The 19,470-nt window shown below is 31.3% G+C and overlaps 3 protein-coding genes and 1 long non-coding RNA gene across 4 annotated transcripts; all 4 read left to right on the top strand.

Moving 5' to 3' along the window:
* Positions 1–3,122: 3,122 nt before the first annotated feature.
* LOC111700606 (uncharacterized) lies at positions 3,123–4,210 on the top strand. The gene is made up of 5 exons (XM_023471581.1): positions 3,123–3,135; positions 3,310–3,343; positions 3,486–3,652; positions 3,827–3,869; positions 4,138–4,210. The coding sequence occupies exons 1-5, from the start codon at positions 3,123–3,125 to the stop codon at positions 4,208–4,210; spliced, it is 330 nt and encodes a 109-aa protein (XP_023327349.1).
* A 1,660-nt stretch (positions 4,211–5,870) lies between these two features.
* Positions 5,871–12,684, top strand: LOC111700342 (sorting nexin lst-4). The gene is made up of 10 exons (XM_023471224.1): positions 5,871–5,973; positions 6,694–6,799; positions 7,444–7,539; positions 9,340–9,407; positions 9,603–9,671; positions 10,280–10,359; positions 10,889–10,994; positions 11,900–11,937; positions 12,054–12,112; positions 12,592–12,684. Exons 2-10 carry the CDS (start codon positions 6,761–6,763, stop codon positions 12,646–12,648), a joined length of 612 nt encoding a protein of 203 aa, XP_023326992.1. The 5' UTR covers positions 5,871–5,973; positions 6,694–6,760; the 3' UTR covers positions 12,649–12,684.
* Positions 12,685–12,708: 24 nt separating this feature from the next.
* On the top strand, positions 12,709–14,866 carry LOC111700407 (uncharacterized). The gene is made up of 4 exons (XM_023471296.1): positions 12,709–12,719; positions 12,862–12,933; positions 13,769–13,838; positions 14,332–14,866. The coding sequence occupies exons 1-4, from the start codon at positions 12,709–12,711 to the stop codon at positions 14,527–14,529; spliced, it is 351 nt and encodes a 116-aa protein (XP_023327064.1). The 3' UTR covers positions 14,530–14,866.
* Positions 14,867–14,949: 83 nt separating this feature from the next.
* Positions 14,950–16,481, top strand: LOC111700599 (uncharacterized). Its single transcript, XR_002765017.1, has 2 exons — positions 14,950–15,143; positions 15,490–16,481. It is a non-coding gene; the product is annotated as an uncharacterized LOC111700599 (long non-coding RNA).
* Positions 16,482–19,470: the final 2,989 nt, after the last annotated feature.

The following is a 19,470-nucleotide window of genomic DNA, read 5'->3' as shown; positions in this document are numbered from 1 at the left end:
CATTTTTATATCAATTTCTCGAGACAGGGATATCAGATAGAACTCATATAAGTCGCGATCAACTCCTTGAGTGGTCATGTTTTATCCTGTACCCCCTTTCATTTTTACTTAAAAGTTCCTTTAAGATCAATTCTAATATTTTGAGAACAGAGAAACTTACAATATCCCTTCTTTTTAAAATTAAATGATTTTATCAACTATTTTTGAGCTATAACAATACTGTGACAAATTGAAATTAAAGATAGAAATTCGTTGAACTCAACCTTGCAGGTGTAGTTTTATAAAAAATTTGTTTGGAAAACTGATTATTTGTATGCTTTATTTTGAGTTTTTACAGGCATTTGCATACTTTTCGTGTCATTTTTCTTGTCTTAAAAATCACTTTGGGCTATTCGTATATAGTAAAAAAAATAGTCTGTATAAATATCATTTATTCATTTATGGTTTCTAGCAGCTTTAATTTAATCACAACATGATATCTATTCTAAACAGAATTTTAAAATGTAAATTTCTTCAGTTAAACCGGAAATATTGAAAGGTAATTTTTTTGTTATTTTGTTATTTATTACATATATATATATACATTACAATCCAAAATATTTACTCAATAGCTTAAGTTATAAGACAACAAATTTAACACATACAAAATATCTATCTAAAATAAAACTATGTGTGTGTAAAATTAAAATCTTTCAATTTTTGAGGTTTTCAGGTCCCAACAAATATTGCTTGTATGTAGCGCACTCCTTCTACATGCACTTTATCAAATTTTTAATAATTATACATAATAAAATGATAAACTTTGACAATTTTAAAATTTATTCTTTATATTCAACGAACTTTAGGGAGGCTTACAATTTTTACAGGGGATCCCCCCCAACAAAGTAAAAAGAAGTTTGTGCGGGAGGGGGTGCAGTTGAGTCGTCACCGTTGTCCGTTTCGTTTTTGCGTGCTAATTATCCTTACAAATTACAATCAGATTTTAAACAACATATCTATATATAAATTTAGCTTGTCTGTTTGTTTGTTTGTTTATATCCAATAAACGTCAAAATGGCTCTACCGATCGTGGTCCAAAAATCGTTCACTAGGACAGACCCACTAAAGTTTATTTAGTACACTGTTAAAATACTGGAGTTTTTGCGGTACATTGTTGAAATACCAGAGTTTATTTTGTAAACATAAACTGTTAAAATACTGGAGTTTTTGTAGTACACTGTCAAAATACTGGAGTTTTTGCAGTACACTGTTAAAATACTGGAGTTTATGTTGCACACCTACACTGTTTAAAGAATGGAGTTTATTTATTATACGTACATTGTGAAATTCTGGAGTGTAGTACACTGTTAAAATACGGGAGTTCAATTAGTACAAGTTATTAAAATACTGATGTTTATGTAGTACACTGTTAAATACTGGAGTTTATGTTGTACACGTATACGTTAAAATACTGGAGTTTATGTAGAACACTGTTAAAATACTGGAGTTTATGTAGTTAAAAAGAGATTTGTACGAAAGTCATAAAATCGGAAATATTTTTTAACGAATCATTATTTGTTTCCGAAAAAAAAATTTTAACCTCGTAATTTCGTTTAAAATCATTTGTTTTTATTTAGGAGTGGGGAGAGAATCACCATTTTAAACACAGAGGTTAGATGATTTCGTAAAATAATTCTTCGAAAATCAATTCAGTCTCGTCAGGCAGAATTTAAAGTATTTAAACCGCTTTGTTGAACCGCCAAATACTTGTTTCAAAAAAGCGCCGGCTCAAATCTTGAAACAATGAATACAATTTCTAATGGAACCAACCATGTTTGAGACGCGGCTCAAGAGTCAAATTCTTTAGATTCAGCCTCTGCTCTTTTGGCCATAGATGAAATTATAATTTTCAAAATTTTTGGACATTTTGTCATTGATCTAAAGTTTGGTATAAAAGGGTTTTGTTTTCATTATATTACTTTAAACTTAATTAAATTTGTTTGTGATATTTTCCAATTCCATATTACTAGAACTGAATTAGACTACATAGCAGAGGGTGTCCAAGTTAACATGGACATTAATTGCCGACTTAGATTTTCGATGAGCAAAGAAGGACATGTAAAGTTATGTATAGTCTATAGCCTTTACTATGAACAAAAGATTGTATGGCTTCTGATTCTATTTCTAAAATGGGGCTCACCTTGTAATTTGTTGTAGTTGAACAGACAAATTTATTGGAAATTTTGGAAACTTTCCTTCTAAGGATTTTTGTGTCCGTGTCCCTCTTGTTTAAATTAGTGTTTTTATAATATTGTTTTGTTAACAATTTTTCAATATGACTGGACCATTAAATTATCCCTTTCATGGGTTCATATCAGTTACTACAAAAAGTTGAACTTTTTTGACGTTTATTGGATTAACACATACAAATTAGACAGACGGTTCAATTTGATTTATAGATTACTGTTAAAGGGCTAAAAGTACAAAGTGAAAAAGTAGCATACCACATTTTGTAAATCCCAAAATTAAGATTTTAAACTGTGGTATGGTTGGTATGTATTTATTGACACCATGTACACTTTATGAAGGTTGGGGATGGTTGGTGGTTTGGAAGAACAGAATCAGGTGCTGAAGGTTTGTTTCCTGCCTCCTATGTTGAAACTGAACCTGAGCCAGGAACAATCTCCAGCTCAAGCTCAAGGAAAGAAGATGATATAGATTAAACAAAAGAAAAGAATTAATTGGCGAGCACTGCTAGGGGAGCCTGGGAGGTCCTATCAACGTGTTAGACTTACTAAAAACTTTGATTCTAATAAAAAAATTATCTAAAATAAAAATTTTTATTTTAGCCCCAGGGTAAGAAAAGATAAGTAATTAATTTAAAATCTACATCTATATGTTAGGATAGCTTAAACAACAGCGTTATCTTAGGAATACCAAGCCTTCAGTAGTATTTCCTAAGGTTTTCATTTGTGTCACGTTGATTAGTTCCTTTAAACAATTTAATTTTATCGGCTTTCAAGTGACCCCCAGAAGTCTAAGATAATTTTATTCTTTAAGTTTGCTTTTATCAAATTAGACGAAATCTCGACTCGGGCAGAATATATTAGATATTAACAGAGGTAAAATCCAACCGTTAATGAATGCTTGATTTCTGTTCTTTTTTCTTCCGTTCAGGCTTAACTTCCGTTCAGGCTTAACTTCTGTTCAGGCTTAACTTCCGTTCAGGCTTAACTTCCGTTCAGGCTTAACTTCCATTCAGGCTTAACTTCCGTTCAGGTTTAACCTCCGTTCAGGTTTAACTTCCGTTCAGGCTTAACTTCCGTTCAGGCTTAACCTCCGTTCAGGTTTTACTTCTGTTCAGGCTTAACTTCCGTTCAGGCTTAACTTCCGTTCAGACTTAACTTCCGTTCAGACTTAACTTCCGTTCAGACTTAACTTCTGTTCAGACTTAACTTCCGTTCAGGCTTAACTTGTTAAACAAACAAAAAACTTAATGTTTAAAGAACGGATCATCTTGATTGTAATCATCTGTACTTGGATAGACCAAACAGTTTTGAAGATACTGGAGCATGGAACAGTACAGCTGCTATCCAAGACACATGGACTAGTAGTTCAAGTTCTTATAGACCAGACCCTGGCTGGGGAATAGCACCTCTACCTAAATCTCAAGGTGGTATCATATTCAAAAACCTTTTTTTTCAAATTGCCTGATTAATGTTGCTGATGAAAAAATTACAGCCTTCGGGCTACTAAAAGATTTTTTTAAAAAAATCTTGAAAATTTGTTTAATTGATTAAAAAAGTGCACTTTTTGTGGTTACTTACATTTTTTCCTCTTTTAATAGTTGCACAAGATGATTTCTCTTCTGAAGAGGACAGTTCGTCCAGGTAAAATATTCTAACATTGTCCCCCCTCGCAATCTTGATTTAAAAAAAAAAATTTTAATTGAACTGAACAATTCCCAGAAAAAAAACTCGAGAAGAAAGACAAACTCAGGATATATTTGTCCTGTTAAGAAATTTTCATTCTGGCTTGTCCTCGGGCATTTTTATCAGTAAAGTTTACCTTTCCATGAACTGTCTAAGTGGTATAAATATCTTAAGAAATTCTAAGAGAAGAAAATTTTAAAAATTCTTTTAATGTCAAACTCTTCAGTGCTACTCCTGCTCCTATGTACACAGTTGCCAAGAAACCAAGCCAACAACAGTCAAGGTATCATTATTATTAATATCTTTTATTATAATTGTTATCATTTTTATCATCTTAATCATCATCATTATAATCATTACTATTATTATTATTATTATCATCATCATTATTTATCATTATTATTAGCATTATTATTATTATCATTATTATTAATATTATCATCATTATCATCAATTTCATCATAATCATTATTCTCATTTTCATTAATATCATCATCATTATTCTTATTATTATTTTCATCATTATAATTATTATTATCATTCTCAGTATTATCATTAAAGGGAGTGTTTGCGAAAGACCGTAAAAAAATCAATTTAATTTCAAACAAATCATTTAGATATTACAACCTATAGTCATCGATTATCTTTCGCCACATTTATATATGTAGCATATTCTGTATCAAGTATAATGTTATCTATGTTATCCATGCTAGTAATATAAATATCTTAATTATCTGTATGTTGACCCTGCCGGGATAGCCCGGTCAGTTTCATTCACCTGTATATAAATAAATTTAGTTCGATAGAATTCTTTGATTAATACGGATGTATACAGAGCCTTGAGTATTGGCTGAGAATAGAGAGCCTTGAGTTTTGGCAAGAGATAGAGTTAGATATGCACTCATTAGACTTTGAGTAGAGTTATCATTGAAGTTATAGCATCTAGATTTATTACATATATAGTTGATTTTTCATAATATGTTTTAATTGTTATTATCTGAGAGTTACTTATAAAAACATTTATTCCTGTTTCGAGGATTTTTGGTAATGAAGACGACATTTTCATATTTTCCAGGAATGTTCGAAAACAAGTTGTAAGCTAAATATTATTTTAAAAAACAAAATCAAAACTAGTATGAAATTTCAAATGTATACAAATGTGGCGAAAGATAATCGATGACTATAGGTTGTAATATCTGAATGATTTGTTTGAAACTAAATTGATTTTTTTACGGTCTAAGTCGTATGTTGCAATTTTCTCAATTTGTATTGACGCCATGTTATTCGGTATAAGACGTCTTTAACAATTTTCTCCTTATAGACGCAACAGATAGAAGTAAGATTAGTAGCGATCAAAAGCGCTTTTTATCGCATTAAGCCTATACCCCCTTTCATTTTTCGCGAACACTCTCTTTAATATTAATATTATCATCATCGTTTATCATTATTATAATTTTTATTATTATTGTTATAATTATTATTATCTTTATTATCATTATTATCATTATTATTATTATTATTATTATTATCATAACTATCATTACTATCATTGCTATCATTATTATCATAATCATTATTATCATTATTATCATTAATATCATCATTATTATTATTATCATTCTTATCATTATTGTCATTATTATAATTATTATTATTATTATCATTATTATTTTCATTTTTTTCAGTGTTATTAAAACAATTAAACAATTGCAAATTGGGGGTGAATATTTTCCAGGATTATGTAAGCAATTATGGATTTTATATGTTAAAAAATTGTGTCAGGGGTTATTTTTTGCAAATATTCGGGAGAATAACATCACTGCTTTGTTTTTTTTTGCTGCAAGATGGAATGAAATTAAGCTTCTTTTATTTATTATCTTTGATTTGGCAACTTTTTATACTTTAAAAAAAAGAAACAAATATTGGGTCTAAATTTTTATCTCAAAAATTTAAAAATATGAATATTTGAATTTTTCTTCTTCGTTATTTCAGCAACAAGAGCTGGAGAAGGAGTAACAATATCAGAGGATGGTTCTGGGTATTTTTACTGGACTTCACCGAGGTAACTCTTTTTAAAACATATTTTTTTGTTTAAACGCACGCATCTCCAGAGAAAATATTAACTTTTTATTTCATACTTTATTTTCATTAAATTATATTAGAAACCTTTTTTTAACATCTTATACAAAAAGGCTTAAATTTCAATATGGGTACTTAACTACTTACGGGTTTGAATACCATTTTTTCTAAATGCACTTATAGCTTACAAAGAAAATCCATAAAAAAAACCTTGTTTTTACCTCTTCACTATTCTTAAAAAAATTTAATTTTATTAACAGTTTGATATTCTATAAAAATCTTAACATAATTTAATTCAATTTCTTTTGGACCATAAACAGAATTTCTTCTGTTCTTTTGGACCATAAACAGAATTTCTTCTGTTCTTTGGGACCATAAACAGAATTTCTTCTGGCCCTCTGGCCTCCATGTAAAGTTACCCTTTCTCTGATCAATAATGTGGAAGATATTTTCGTTTAAAATGTTCAAAATGTTCAATTCTGTAAATTCCCACCTTTTCCTGCAGTAGAAATGCGCAAGTCACTTTTATAGGAAACTCACAATTGAAAATAATAATTTTTCACAATTAAAGCATTGATATCTGATTCATACTTGATCAGACAAAGCTTTTAAGGGTACTATTGTGTATTGGGCATTGTCATCTTTGCATGGAGAGGGTCACTTGAAAATACGCTTACAGTCCCTTTAAACATGCTAACTTCAGTGACTCCTACACCTGTGTGGTTGGGGTTCCTAAGAAAGGGGCCAAGTTTGGTGGACTTAAAGCTTTCATGACATATCCTGTAACACCATCTTTTAATAATGTTCAGGTAAAAGTAGTTTTGATGTAGTGTAATGTGATTGTTAATATAATGAACTAGCTTAAGTGCCCGGCGTTGTCCGTGGAATTCAAAAGAAAAACTATTTAAAAAAAGAAATTCATTAATTAATATTTTTTAACCTTTTAACCTTGGGTTCTCTAAAAAATTGTGAGCCAATTCGGTCCAGCCCTTGGGCCAGCTATAGCTAACAAATATATATACATACACATATATACAAGAGAATTATTATATAGATATAATAAAAATGCTTGTCCAAGCCCATGCCTGAGAAATTTACAAGTTGCTAATATCAAATTTTACGATAAAAGAAAAGAGAGATCGATTCTCATCTGTAGTGGTTGCTTTTCTTTCTTTTTCCGTTAGGACTAAATGTTTTATATGAAACGATATTTTATTAATTTAATAACGGAATTTGAAAACGGATATTAGGTCAATTAAAACAATGCTTAAGCTTTAATTTTGATTTTTTGTTAAAAGAATTGGTAGCCTTTTAAAAAGGATCGCAATTTTTTTAAATATCTTTCTTTACTTTCTCATTCTGGTTCTCAGGGTCATCTTCAAACCTGAAATTTCCTCAAAATGGGTACTTTGTTTATTTAACAAAAAATGAAAAAATCTAATAATATTGCCAGGTTTCAAGACGTTACAAGCAGTTTGACTGGCTTCATGAACAATTATCAGCTAAATTTGGAGTTACCATAGCAATACCACCTCTTCCTGATAAACAGGTTAGTTTTAGGGGTAATTAGTTTCAACAAATGATAGATTTGGAGAAATAATGAAAAAATTGAACCTAGAATGTAAAATTTCCTTCATTGCTGATCTTTTTACTCAAATTTCATTCAAACATTAGGTCAGGTAAACTTTAAGGTCAATAGCATAGTGATGACGACAATTTATAGTGATTTTGGGTTAAATCTTGGTCGATGTTAAAGTCATTATGATTATTTGAGTACAGCTATGGTCATAGTGATTTTGGGGTCAAGTTCAGGGTAAAAGTAAGGTCATAGAGGTTTTTAGGTCAAGTTTAAGATAAATGTCAGTCATAGTGATTTTGGGTCAAATTTAGGGTAAATTCATGGTTATAGTGGTCTATGGGTAAAGTTTAAGGTAAATGTAGGGTTAAAGTGATTTTGGGGTCACATTTAGGGTAAGTGTAAGGTCATAGTGATTTTGTGGACAAGTTTAGGGTAAGTGTAAGGTCAAAGTGATTTTGGGGTCAAGTTTATGGTAAATGTAAGGTCATAGTGATTTTGGGTCAAATTTAGGGTAAATTCATGGTTATAGTTGTCTATGGGTCAAGTTTAAGGTAAATGTAGGGTTAAAGTGATTTTGGGGTCAAGTTTAGGGTAAGTGAAAGGTCATATTGATTTTGTGGACAAGTTTAGGGTAAGTGTAAGGTCAAAGTGATTTTGGGGTCAAGTTTAGGGTAAATGTAAGGTCATAGTGATTTTGGGGTCAAGTTTAGTGATTTTGGGTCAGGTTTAGCGTAAATGTTAGGTCATAGTGGTTTTGGGGTCAAGTTTAAGGTTAATGTAGGGTCATAGTTATTTTGGGGTCAAGTTTAAGGTAAATTTATGGTCATAGTGGTTTTTGGGTCAAGTTTAAGGTAAATGTAGGGTCAAAGTGATTTTGGGGTCAAGTTTAGGGTAAGTGTAAGGTCAAAGTGATTTTGGGGTCAAGTTTAGGGTAAATGTAAGGTCATAGTGATTTTGTGGTCAAGTTTAGGGTAAGTGTAAGGTCAAAGTGATTTTGGGGTCAAGTTTAGCGTAAATGTTAGGTCATAGTGGTTTTGGGGTCAAGTTTAAGGTTAATGTAGGGTCATAGTTATTTTCGGGTCAAGTTTAATGTAAATTTATGGTCATAGTGGTTTTTGGGTCAAGTTTAAGGTAAATAAAAGGTCAGAGTGGTTTTGAAGTCAAGTTTAAGATAAATTTATGGTCATAGTTTTGTATGGGTCAGGTTTAGGGTAAAGGTCATGATAATTTGGGGTCAACTTTAAAGATAAATATAAGGTCATAATGATTTTGGGGTCAAGTTCAGGTAAATGTAATGTAAAAGTGGTTTTCAGGTCAATTTTAGGTTAATGTAAGATCATTATGGTTTTGGGGTCAAGTTTAAGGTAAATGTATTTAACATAGTGATTTTGAGATCAAGTTTAGGGTCAATGTAAAGGTCATGGTTATTTGGGGTCAACTTAAAAAGTCCAAGTCCAAGTTACGTTAAATGGGATTTTGAAGGTCATGAAGATTTGGTCAAGTTCTTGGTTATGGTGATTTTGAGGTCAAAGTCCGAGTCAAGGTTATGATGTTGTTAGGGTCAAGTTAAAGTTCAATTTCAAGATCATTAAGATTTTGGGACATGTTCTTTGTCAGTGTTAGGATTCAGGAAAAGGTTTCATTTTAGGATACATGAGTTACTCAGGTACTCAGGTACTCAGGTACTCAGTCAAATTCTAACTTGCTTGTAGAATTCATGTTAAAAAAAGAGAAGGGTTTTACAATTTGTTAATTATATTGTTGTTATAGGTGACTGGGAGGTTTGAGGAGGAATTAATAGAAATAAGGAGAATTGAACTGCAGAGTTTTGCTGATAGGTTAATTTCTTATCATTTTCTCATAGTTGTACTTTTGAAATACAAAGCTGAAGCCTTATAAAAATCTGTTAAAAACATTTTTAACTGCTGAAATATGTTAAAACAACACCTTAAATTTTATCTCATTGAAGAGCAAAATCTTTAGAAATTTATCAAGTTTATCTTTTTATGTATTATATGATTATTTAATTTTAGGATCTGCAGGCACCCTGTACTGTCCCAGAGTGCTGTTTGGAAACATTTTATTTCGGAAACGGATGAAAAGTAATTTTTATGTCTTATGCATATTAATGTCGTCTTCCCACTTTGATCCTTTCTGAATAAACCAGCCCGAATGGGTCAATAGATAGAAAACAGAACAGTACAGTACAAACGGACCCAACTTATTGAACACTTATCCTTCAGGGTAATCATAGATATGTTAGAATTGCCTGGGGACCAGAATACCCCTCCCACCTTCCCGCTCCAGCTATTTTGTTTAAATAAATAAATAAGTGGAGAACAAAAAAGAACATAACCTTACATTAGCCCAAGGAACAATTCAAAAAAGACGAAAAAGAACAACTAAGATAAACATCAAAGAGTTAGAAATGAAGAAACAAGCAAGAAACAGCTCAGGAAAAAGGACAGAAAATAGGAAATAATAAGTGACAGAATATAGGACAGGAACTTGGAAAGGAAATGGGACAAGAAAACGATATGTATCAGGATAAGAAAAATGACCTGTACAAGAACAGGACACATGGACAAAGAAAGGAAAAGGGACAGGGAACATGACAGATAGGAAAAGGAACCAGGACAGCAGAAAATGGTACTGAAAACTTAACAGGAAAGAATTATGACAGAAAGTTATACTCAAACTCTAAAACTAGGAGATGGACTGCAGGAAAACGTAAAGCTGAATCTGATCCCCTCGTGGGACCTGGCTTCCTCACTACACTGCAAACCCCAGGCAAATAAAATATATTTAAACACGTGATTGAATGTTAAATGATTGATTGTTTAATTGGTTGGTTGGTTGGTTGATTGGTTAATTAATGGCTGATTGATTAATTGATTGGTTGGTTGGTTCGTTGGTTGGCTTGTGGTTGGTTGGTTGGTTGGATGGATAGTTGCTTGGTTCATTAATGGCTGATTGGTTGATTGAGTGGTTAGTGGGTTAGTTGGTTTGGTTCGTTTGTTGATTGAATGATTGATTGATTAGTTGGTTGGTTGATTGATTGATTGATTGATTAGTTGGTTGGTTGATTGATTGATTGATTGATTGATTGATCGATCGAATGAGTGATCGAATGATTGATCGAAAGATTGATTAATTGATTGATTGGTTGAATACTTGATTGAATAATTCATTAATTAATTTATTAATTGATTGTTCTATTAATTTATCCCTTTATTGTTCAATTAATTTATTAATTGATTGATTAATTAATTAATTTATTAATTTATTGATTAATTGAATGATTGATTGATTGATACAGAAAAGGAGGGAAATGAGGACGCTATTGCTCTGTTTGTTCCTGCTCTGTTGAAACTAGATTCAGCAGTTAAGAATATGTACTCTTTAACCCAGGAGCAATCAAATAGGTAACAACAAGCAAAAAGATTATCAAGTACAATCAATGGCAACAGAAAAATGAACCAATGACGTCAAAAGTGTCAAATGTAACAAGAAGGACGACAATTTGTCAAATAAGTTGCTATGGTTTGCAAGAATAAGCTTAGATAAATATCGTCTTTGTAGGAATATGTAAAAAAATGTAGGTTTTCCAAAAAATAAAAAATAAAAACTACACAAGTAGTTATGTTAATATGTTTTAACGTTTTATATCCAAATTACAATGTTACTTATGTTACAATGTCAGTGCAATCCGTTTATTTAGTCAAGAGGACAGTAAATAAGAAAGTGCAAAAACTGAAAATAATTAACACAAAAAATTGCACAATTTCACTAAAACTTTAGTCTAAATTTATCACTTATTTATAATTTGATATTGAATTAACACTTGTGACGTAGATACAGCATGTACTGAGAGTGTACACAATACACATTCTGCGTTGCCATCTATTGTACTTGATAATCTATTGTGCCATTAAGTACAAAAGTACTATTTACAACAAATAATTCAAATATTGATATAAAATTCATTTAATACATCAAGTACTTATAGCAACTTTACAATAAAATAAAATTGACTAAGTTTAGTACTTTTAAAAATGGAATGCTTGCCTTTTACATAATGATTGAGCCTGGGGCTGACAACGAATCTAAAGCAGTGTAGATTTCACTGACCCAAGGGGAGGGGGCTCTCCCTCTAATCTGATAGTAATGTTTACATGCGATAAATTAATGAAATTGTTATTGGAAAAAAAAATTCTAATTGTATGTTTTCTTCTTGATACCTTTAAATCGTTTTTATAAATCTATGCTGGTTTTTTGTTACCAATGATTAGTTTTATATTTCATCTCATGTTTTTTTTTAATTTCTTAGATACAGATCTGGCTACAAGAAAAGCATTCAGAACTTAGGTAAGATAAAAATAATTTTTAAGTTTATAACAATAATAAAAATGTTTGTGTTTACAATATACAACAGTTTTGAAAAAAAAATTTATTGTTTAAATTATATTTGTTTGATTGTTTAGGAGGTGGGTTCCAGGGTTTAAGTGCGAGCTTGAACGGTCAACTTCCTCAGCTAGAGAAGGTTAGAAATCTCCCAGATCCGAAGGATTTTTTCCCGCTCTCCTTTCCTTGAAACCTGGTCCTTTTTTCAGCTCATTTGATCCGGATTCTTTTTTAGATCATAAAATCCGGGTCTAGTTTCCAGCTTACAAAATCCGGATCAGATTTCCAGCTTATAAAATCCGGATCCAATTTCCAGCTTATAAAATCCGGATCCTTTTGCAAACTGAATCCGCATCATTTTCTAGCTTTTTAAATCCGGATTCTATATTCAATGTTCAACTAAGGAAATTAATCTCATAGATTGAAACCAAAGTTTTAAATTTGTCCCTTAATTTTTACAATGGTAAACAAACATCTTTCAAGAATTATCCCTCACCCATGTTCACCCCGCAAACAAAATAACTTAAATTCAGCGACATTTTTTATAAAACATATGTTTGAGTTAAAAAAAGAATAATATTAAAATTGTAATTCCAATTGAATTTTAATAATATTTAGATCGGGACTAGTTTTGTGGAGCTAGGGGATGTTTTTGAAACACAAGCTCAAAGGTGATTTTCTAATAATTATTTTTTCTTTTACCAACCTCTCAGTTTTTGCAAAAACTAAGAAATAATGCGTCAGTCGTTGGGATTTTCCATAACAGTCTATGAACCGTTTTTAACTTAAAGTTAAATATATTCACCATACCTTCCTTCCTACTTTTCTAGCAAAACACCTAACTACATATCTACCTACCTGCCTACCTACCTATCTACATATTTTTAGACAGAAAGAGCTTGAGTCTGGTGCCGGAGATAAAGAAAGGTTTGCTGCGCGAAGCAGGATAAACACCTACAGGTTTGTTTATTTTTCTACTTTAATAAAAACTTAAACTTTTTTATCCCTTTTTGGAAATTCATAAATTAACTTATGACGTTTTACTATCTATCAATATACTTTTCCTGTCTGGGTGTTTGATTGTTTGTTTGTATCCATAAACGTCAAAACGGCTGAACCGATCCGGCCCAATTTTTTTGTGGGACTTCACAAGACGCCGGAAAAGGTTTATGAATGATCAAAATAAAAAATATTAGCCTAAAAAAAATAAATTTCAATTAAAATTTTGTAAATCCACGAAATTATTTTATAAAATCCGCTATTTTTTTGTTGTTGTTTTACTATGTACACAAAGAGAAAATGTTTACAATTGAAATAGACGATAGTCGCGAAGCGCCATGAAAGCCTTGTTTAAGTAGATTTGATAAATTTTATCCGATTTCTTATGCAATTTTTCCGTATAATAAGCCATGCTTACAGAAATACATTTTCTTTCATGCATTTGGTCGAAAGTTACTCTGGCATAAAAAAGTTATGTCAATATTTATTAATGGATAAGAAAAGACAACAGAGGCCGAATTTTAATAATTTGAGTCGCTCTCGAAAATTTGAGACACGGCTCAAATATGGTTGGTTCCACTTGAACTTGTTGTATTCAGTGTTTCGAGATTTGAGCCGGCGCTCAATTGGAACCTGTTTTTGGCGGTTCAGTGACGCGTTTTAAATTCTTTAAATTCGCCCTCGGGAATCATTAGCTGATCCATTTATGATATATATAAAGACTATAGAGAGCTATATTTTATTTTATCAAGTGTTTCAAGTATTTTTTTGGATAATTTTATTTAAATTTGTGCAGGATTGGGGTTCAGGCAGAGAAGAACTATTTCATGCAGGAGATACAGGAAGATCTAAGCCAGGCATCCCAGGTTAATATAACTGTTACATTCTTCGTTCTAAATAATTGATTTAGGATTAATTAATCGATTGTATTTGTTGCTTGATTGTCCCGTTTGATATATTCTTAAGTAATTTTTGTATCAGATTATTGATAGACTGAATTAGTAATTTTTTTTTATTATTGGTTGATTTTCAATCAACATGTTGATTTATTTTCATTGATCTTTTTCTGACCGATTGATTGGTTGATTGTTTGGTTTGTTGGTTGGTTGGTTGGTTGGTTGGTTTGTTGGTTTGTTGATTGGTTTGTCTGTTGGTTTGTTGGTTTGTTTGTTGATTGGTTGGTTGGTTTGTTTGTTGATTGGTTGGTTTTTTGATTGGTTGGTTTGTTGATTGGTTGGTTTTTTGATTGGTTGGTTTGTGTATTGGTTGGTTGATTGGTTGGTTGGTTGATTGGTTTGTTTGTTGATTGGTTGGTTTGTGTGTTGGTTGATTGATTTTATTGTTTGATTTTCTATTTAGACCTTTGTATTGGAGCAGATGAGGTTCTACCGTGAGATGGCGAGCAGGATGGAGAACCTGTACAAGGACTGCTGGGGGGATGCACCCCCTCCACCCCTTCCAAACCTCCCCGCCCTCCCTACCCAACCCAGGCCTGCATCAAACAATCTCAATGCATGGGGAGGGCATGATAATGGGATTTACGAAGAAATGCCTTGAAAACTAAATTTACATGATTTTTGATAATCAAACCAGTTCTTAAAGGACCGTAGACTTAAAAGATTTCTAATGACACTCCATTTTTAATAATCTGATCTGAAAACCTTTGCATGATTAAGAAAGAATGAAAAATCAAAATTTCCGACGAATTTTACTATTTTCAATTGCGACATTTATCACGGCGAAACGTTCCACATTATTGATCAGATAAAGGTTTAAACGGTTTAATTGTAACTAGTGCATGTCCCACTAAACTCGGGGATCACTTGAAATTACGACAGAGGCCAAATTTAAAGAATTTGAGCCGCGGCTCAAATATGGTTGGTTCCACTTAAATTTGTTTTCTTTGTTTTAAGATTTAAGCCGGAGCTCAATTGAAACCGATTTTTGGCGGATTTGAGACGCGGCTTAAATTCATAAACTTCGCACTTAGTCCCTTTAAAAGATTTGTTTTATTTATAACAATAACGATAAATATTGTAAAATTTATATAAAACGAACAATGTATACTATCGAACGAGCTTATATTTATATTTTGTACATCTTGTATGTAGGTAAAGACAATCAATTACAGGGTGTCCCCCGAAACATGACAGTAACAAGACAACTTGAAGGTCGATTTTACTCTTTGAAACAATTTTCGCCATTTATTCGTAAACCTTATTTTTGAAGTAAAAGTCAATAATCGCAAATACTCCTAGTCTTGAAATTTCCAAAAAGTGGTTTGCCTTTTTTGTGCTTTCAATATTACCGGAGAAATTAAGAATTTCATTCAGATTATGACAATTTTTTTTTATAGAAATCTGAATGAAATTTTTAATTTTTACGGTAAAATAAAAGCACATAAGGCAGACCATAAAAAAGAAATGTTAAGTTTAGGTGATTTTGTGGTTTTTGTCGTCATTTGTTTTAGTATTTACGTTGACAACCGAATGTCGCAAATAAATTCAAAGATAAAAGACGACTTTCATGTGGGACAACCTGTAACTTATCAGTTACTTCAATTTTTCACAGTCTGCATTTATTTGATTTAATTTCATTTATTTTTGAAATAATTTTGTTTTATTATGTAAATTATTTATTGTACTTTGTTTGTTTAAATATGAAAATTAAGAGAATGCAATTTTTATTCTAACTTTCGTGTTTTACATTTAGTTCTTGAATTTAATCTTAATTTTATATTTATACTTTTTCTTGTATTTCTTTAAAATGACATATATATCAAATATAGTATCTCGTAGTAAACAATATAATTTCGCAGGGAATGAAATGTCGTCTTCTAGAGATAAATTGTTGTATTTGTGATTTTTTGTACGATTCTTGAAACCATTAAATGAATAGTCCTGGCAATTCAAAATGTTGTCGACCTTTTTTTTTGCAAAATTATCGAAAATAGAAAAATCTGGTTCAATTTTTCAAATGAACCCAGAATAGTCAAACTTTAAACATTTTTGTAATTTTTAAGACGCAAGCTTAATTTGATTATATTTGTTTCACAATTGTATGCTTAATTTTATATTATTTAATTCTTTGAAAGTTTTTGTTTCCGATAAATGAATTTAGATCACAGTGACGTCATCTAGTGAATCTAAAAAGTACTTTTTTCTTAAAGGGAAAGTAAACGTAATATCATGTAACCCTGTATTTAAAAGACGGCTTGTCAATTTGGAGTTCTTTATAAAAATTGACTTGCGCATTTCTGCACACTCAACAACGGGGTTTAATTGTCAGAATCAAACGTTTTTCAATCTATGAACAATATCTATAACCACAGTGTTAATAAAACTAAAGTTTAACGGATACCTTTGCAGATCGACATGTCCCTCTTTTAATGGTTGGTCACTTGAACTGCTTGGAATACTTGAAATTAAAGTCCCTTGAAGTTTGCTTGACTGCTTGGAATATATTATTATTATTATTATTATTATATAATATATATATTTTACTTGTGATATTAAACTTATTTTATAATATTACAACAGATAAAGAAATATATTTATACTTGAAAGAAAAAGAAACAAATTTTTGGTAAAGAGTTTAAAATGTTTCACTCACGGAGGAGCTTGCATACAAGTTAATAAACCAATTTTTCAAGGCCTACTCAAACTTAAAAGTTTTACAGTGATAACCAGAAAATTTGGGATATAAAGTCGACATTAAAGGGAGTGTTCGCGAAAAATGAAAGGGGGTATAGTCTTAATGTGATAAAAAAGCGCTTTTGATCGCTACTAATCTTACTTCTACCTGTTGCGTCTATAAGGAGAAAATTGTTAAAAACGACTTATGCTGAATAACGTAGCATCCACCCAAATTGAGAAAATTGCAATCCACGACTTGGATCGTAAAAAATCAATTTAATATCAAACATCATTCAGATATTACAACCTATAGTCATCGATTATTTTTCCACGCATTCGCATATAGTTGATATTTCAAAATATTTTGTATTTGTTCTAGATACAATGCACTTAAAACGCCGATTAGTTTGTCCGTCAGGTGTCTCTACTCTCGATGCTCTTAATGATTTCACGTGGCAGAGACACCTAGCGGAAAAAATCGTTGTTTAAGTGCATTGTATATAAAAGAAGTAAAAAATATTATGAAGACGACATTTTATAAATTCTAATGTTACCCCCAGGGTACCCATTTTTTACAATTTCAGCTATTTCGGTCCAGCCATGGCAATCAGAGATATATACAAATATACAAATATATATATGAGCGAAGAGCTTTATTATAAAGATAAGAATTCTAACCTCCTGAAAGAGACTGTACAGGAAAATGAAAGGGGGTATTGTTTGAAACCTAAATATTTCAGGAGTTGATCGAGACCCTTGACAGTTCTATTTGGCACAGTTTTATAGCAATTTCTTGAGACTGGAACATCAGATAGAACTCTTATGGGTCTCGATCAACTCCTAAAATGCTTCGGTTTCATCCTACACCCCCTTTCATTGTTCCTTTACAGTCCCTTTAAAGATTAATATAAGTAAGAAAAGTGTAATGAGGAGTTAACATCCTTAATTTTGAAATAAAAAGGCACAAAACGTTTATTTGTCGAAAGAATTATTTTAAATAAAAAAACAAATCTTATCCTATTTTTTCAACTGTTCGTTCTTTTTTTAGATAAACTTTATTTCCTCTGTTTTTGTTTAATTAAGCTAGGTCAGCTCGGTAAATTTGGGAAATGCTCAAAAACATTTTTTTTTATTAAAAGTTGCTCCACTAAGAATGTGACTTTAGAGGAAGTTTAAGCTTAATTTCAAGTGATCCTCCATGCTAATATTCCGACCGGTGACCTTGAAAGGTTTCCAGAGAACGAAACATTTCCCAAAAATACGAAAAGTTTGTGAAAACCGTGAGTTTTATAGCTGCAACAATTAATTGCTCAGAAGAACTCTCTGCTCTGATAGCTTAATATTTGAAGTTTTATTATGTCATAAATAATTTCTCTTCCATAAATGTTTGATGAAATTTTCTCATTACTTTTTTAGCGAAATTTTCGCATTTTTTTTCGCGAAATTTTTGCATTATTTTATCACGAAATTTCCGCATTATTTTTTTTCGCGAAATTTTCTTATTATTTTTTTCGTTAAATTTTCTAATTTTTCGCGTGACGCGAACGAAATGCGAAAATGAAGCGAAATGGTAGCCAAAAAAAAATTCGCAAAAAATTCAAACTTTTCGCGAAACAATTTTTCCATTTCGCTGGAAACCCTACTTGAAACCTTTCTCAGAACAATAGTTTGTGGAAGATATTATGAGCGAGGCATGGAGGATCCCTTGAAAATACGCTTACAGTCCCTTTAAGTATATAAAGGAACTCTGCAATCTAGGTTTTTGAAGGTTATCCTATAATTAAATGGTTTCCACCCTCAGACCATTATAGAATTGTTTCATAACAGTTTTGGTGCACACACTTATTTTGCAAGCGCGTAGTATTAATAAGCAGTTCATAATTAGCATAATTACTAGTCTTAACGGATTAGAATTTTAGCAATTAACACAAGATTAGTGTTTTAGAATTCTTAATCTAGTCCTTATCCTATTATAAAGCTTGGTAACTAACCACCACTACCCTAGGATGATCATTTTAGGTATTTTATCCGATAGTTCAAAGAAGGTTTTTTGGGGAGAATTTTTCTTGCCATTGGATCCATAATTTACCAGATTCTTAATTCAAAATAGAACTGGGATGTATATGTATATCAGTAACCCGTCCATAGGCTGATGATGAAGGATTCTTCTAAGGCCTTCTTTGAAAGTAGAACCTAACCATTTCAGAATTGACACACTATATCAAATAAAAGGCTGCCTTTTCCATCTTGCGGTTATCATCTTTCTTACTTTAGCCTCTGATATAGTCACTATACGATATATATATATATTAATTTCAATTAAAAGAGAAAAAATGTTTTTTTGTCCCCCCCCCCCACAGAAGAGCTTTATTCCTAATTTTGATAAGATATTGAAGTTCAATAAAGCTCAATTATATAAGGCGCGAAGTGGCAAAAATGTTTAAGTTACCGTGGGGCAAATTAATACCTTTGAACTAAGAACAATTATTTCCCCATCAAGGATTTGGGGTGCTGCTGGAGCCCCTAAATCTTTGCTGTGTGGCTGTTAGAATCTATTTATATATTCAGATTATCCTGAAACCCCTGTGCTGTCTTGTGATTATACAGTAAAATATATGTTTTTCTTCCGAAATATTCGCTGTAACAAAGACGACATCTAAATATATTGCGGGATTACAGGATCCATTCAAGGATAAATTTATGAAGGGGAAAAGTAATTGTAAATTGAAAAATCATTATGAATCAATTCTAGCTACAATTCATACAGATGTTTGTAAATGGATTATCAGAATATATTCATTTTGTCCATTCTCACAATGAAACACAAGAGAAATGCATTTTAAGAGTTTCAGAGGAGTATTGT

Source organism: Eurytemora carolleeae, unplaced genomic scaffold, assembly GCF_000591075.1.
Source record: "Eurytemora carolleeae unplaced genomic scaffold, Eaff_2.0 scaffold88, whole genome shotgun sequence".
NCBI lineage: Eukaryota > Metazoa > Arthropoda > Copepoda > Calanoida > Temoridae > Eurytemora > Eurytemora carolleeae.
Note: the sequence above shows the minus strand (reverse complement) of the source record. Positions and strands in the feature narration are given on the sequence as shown.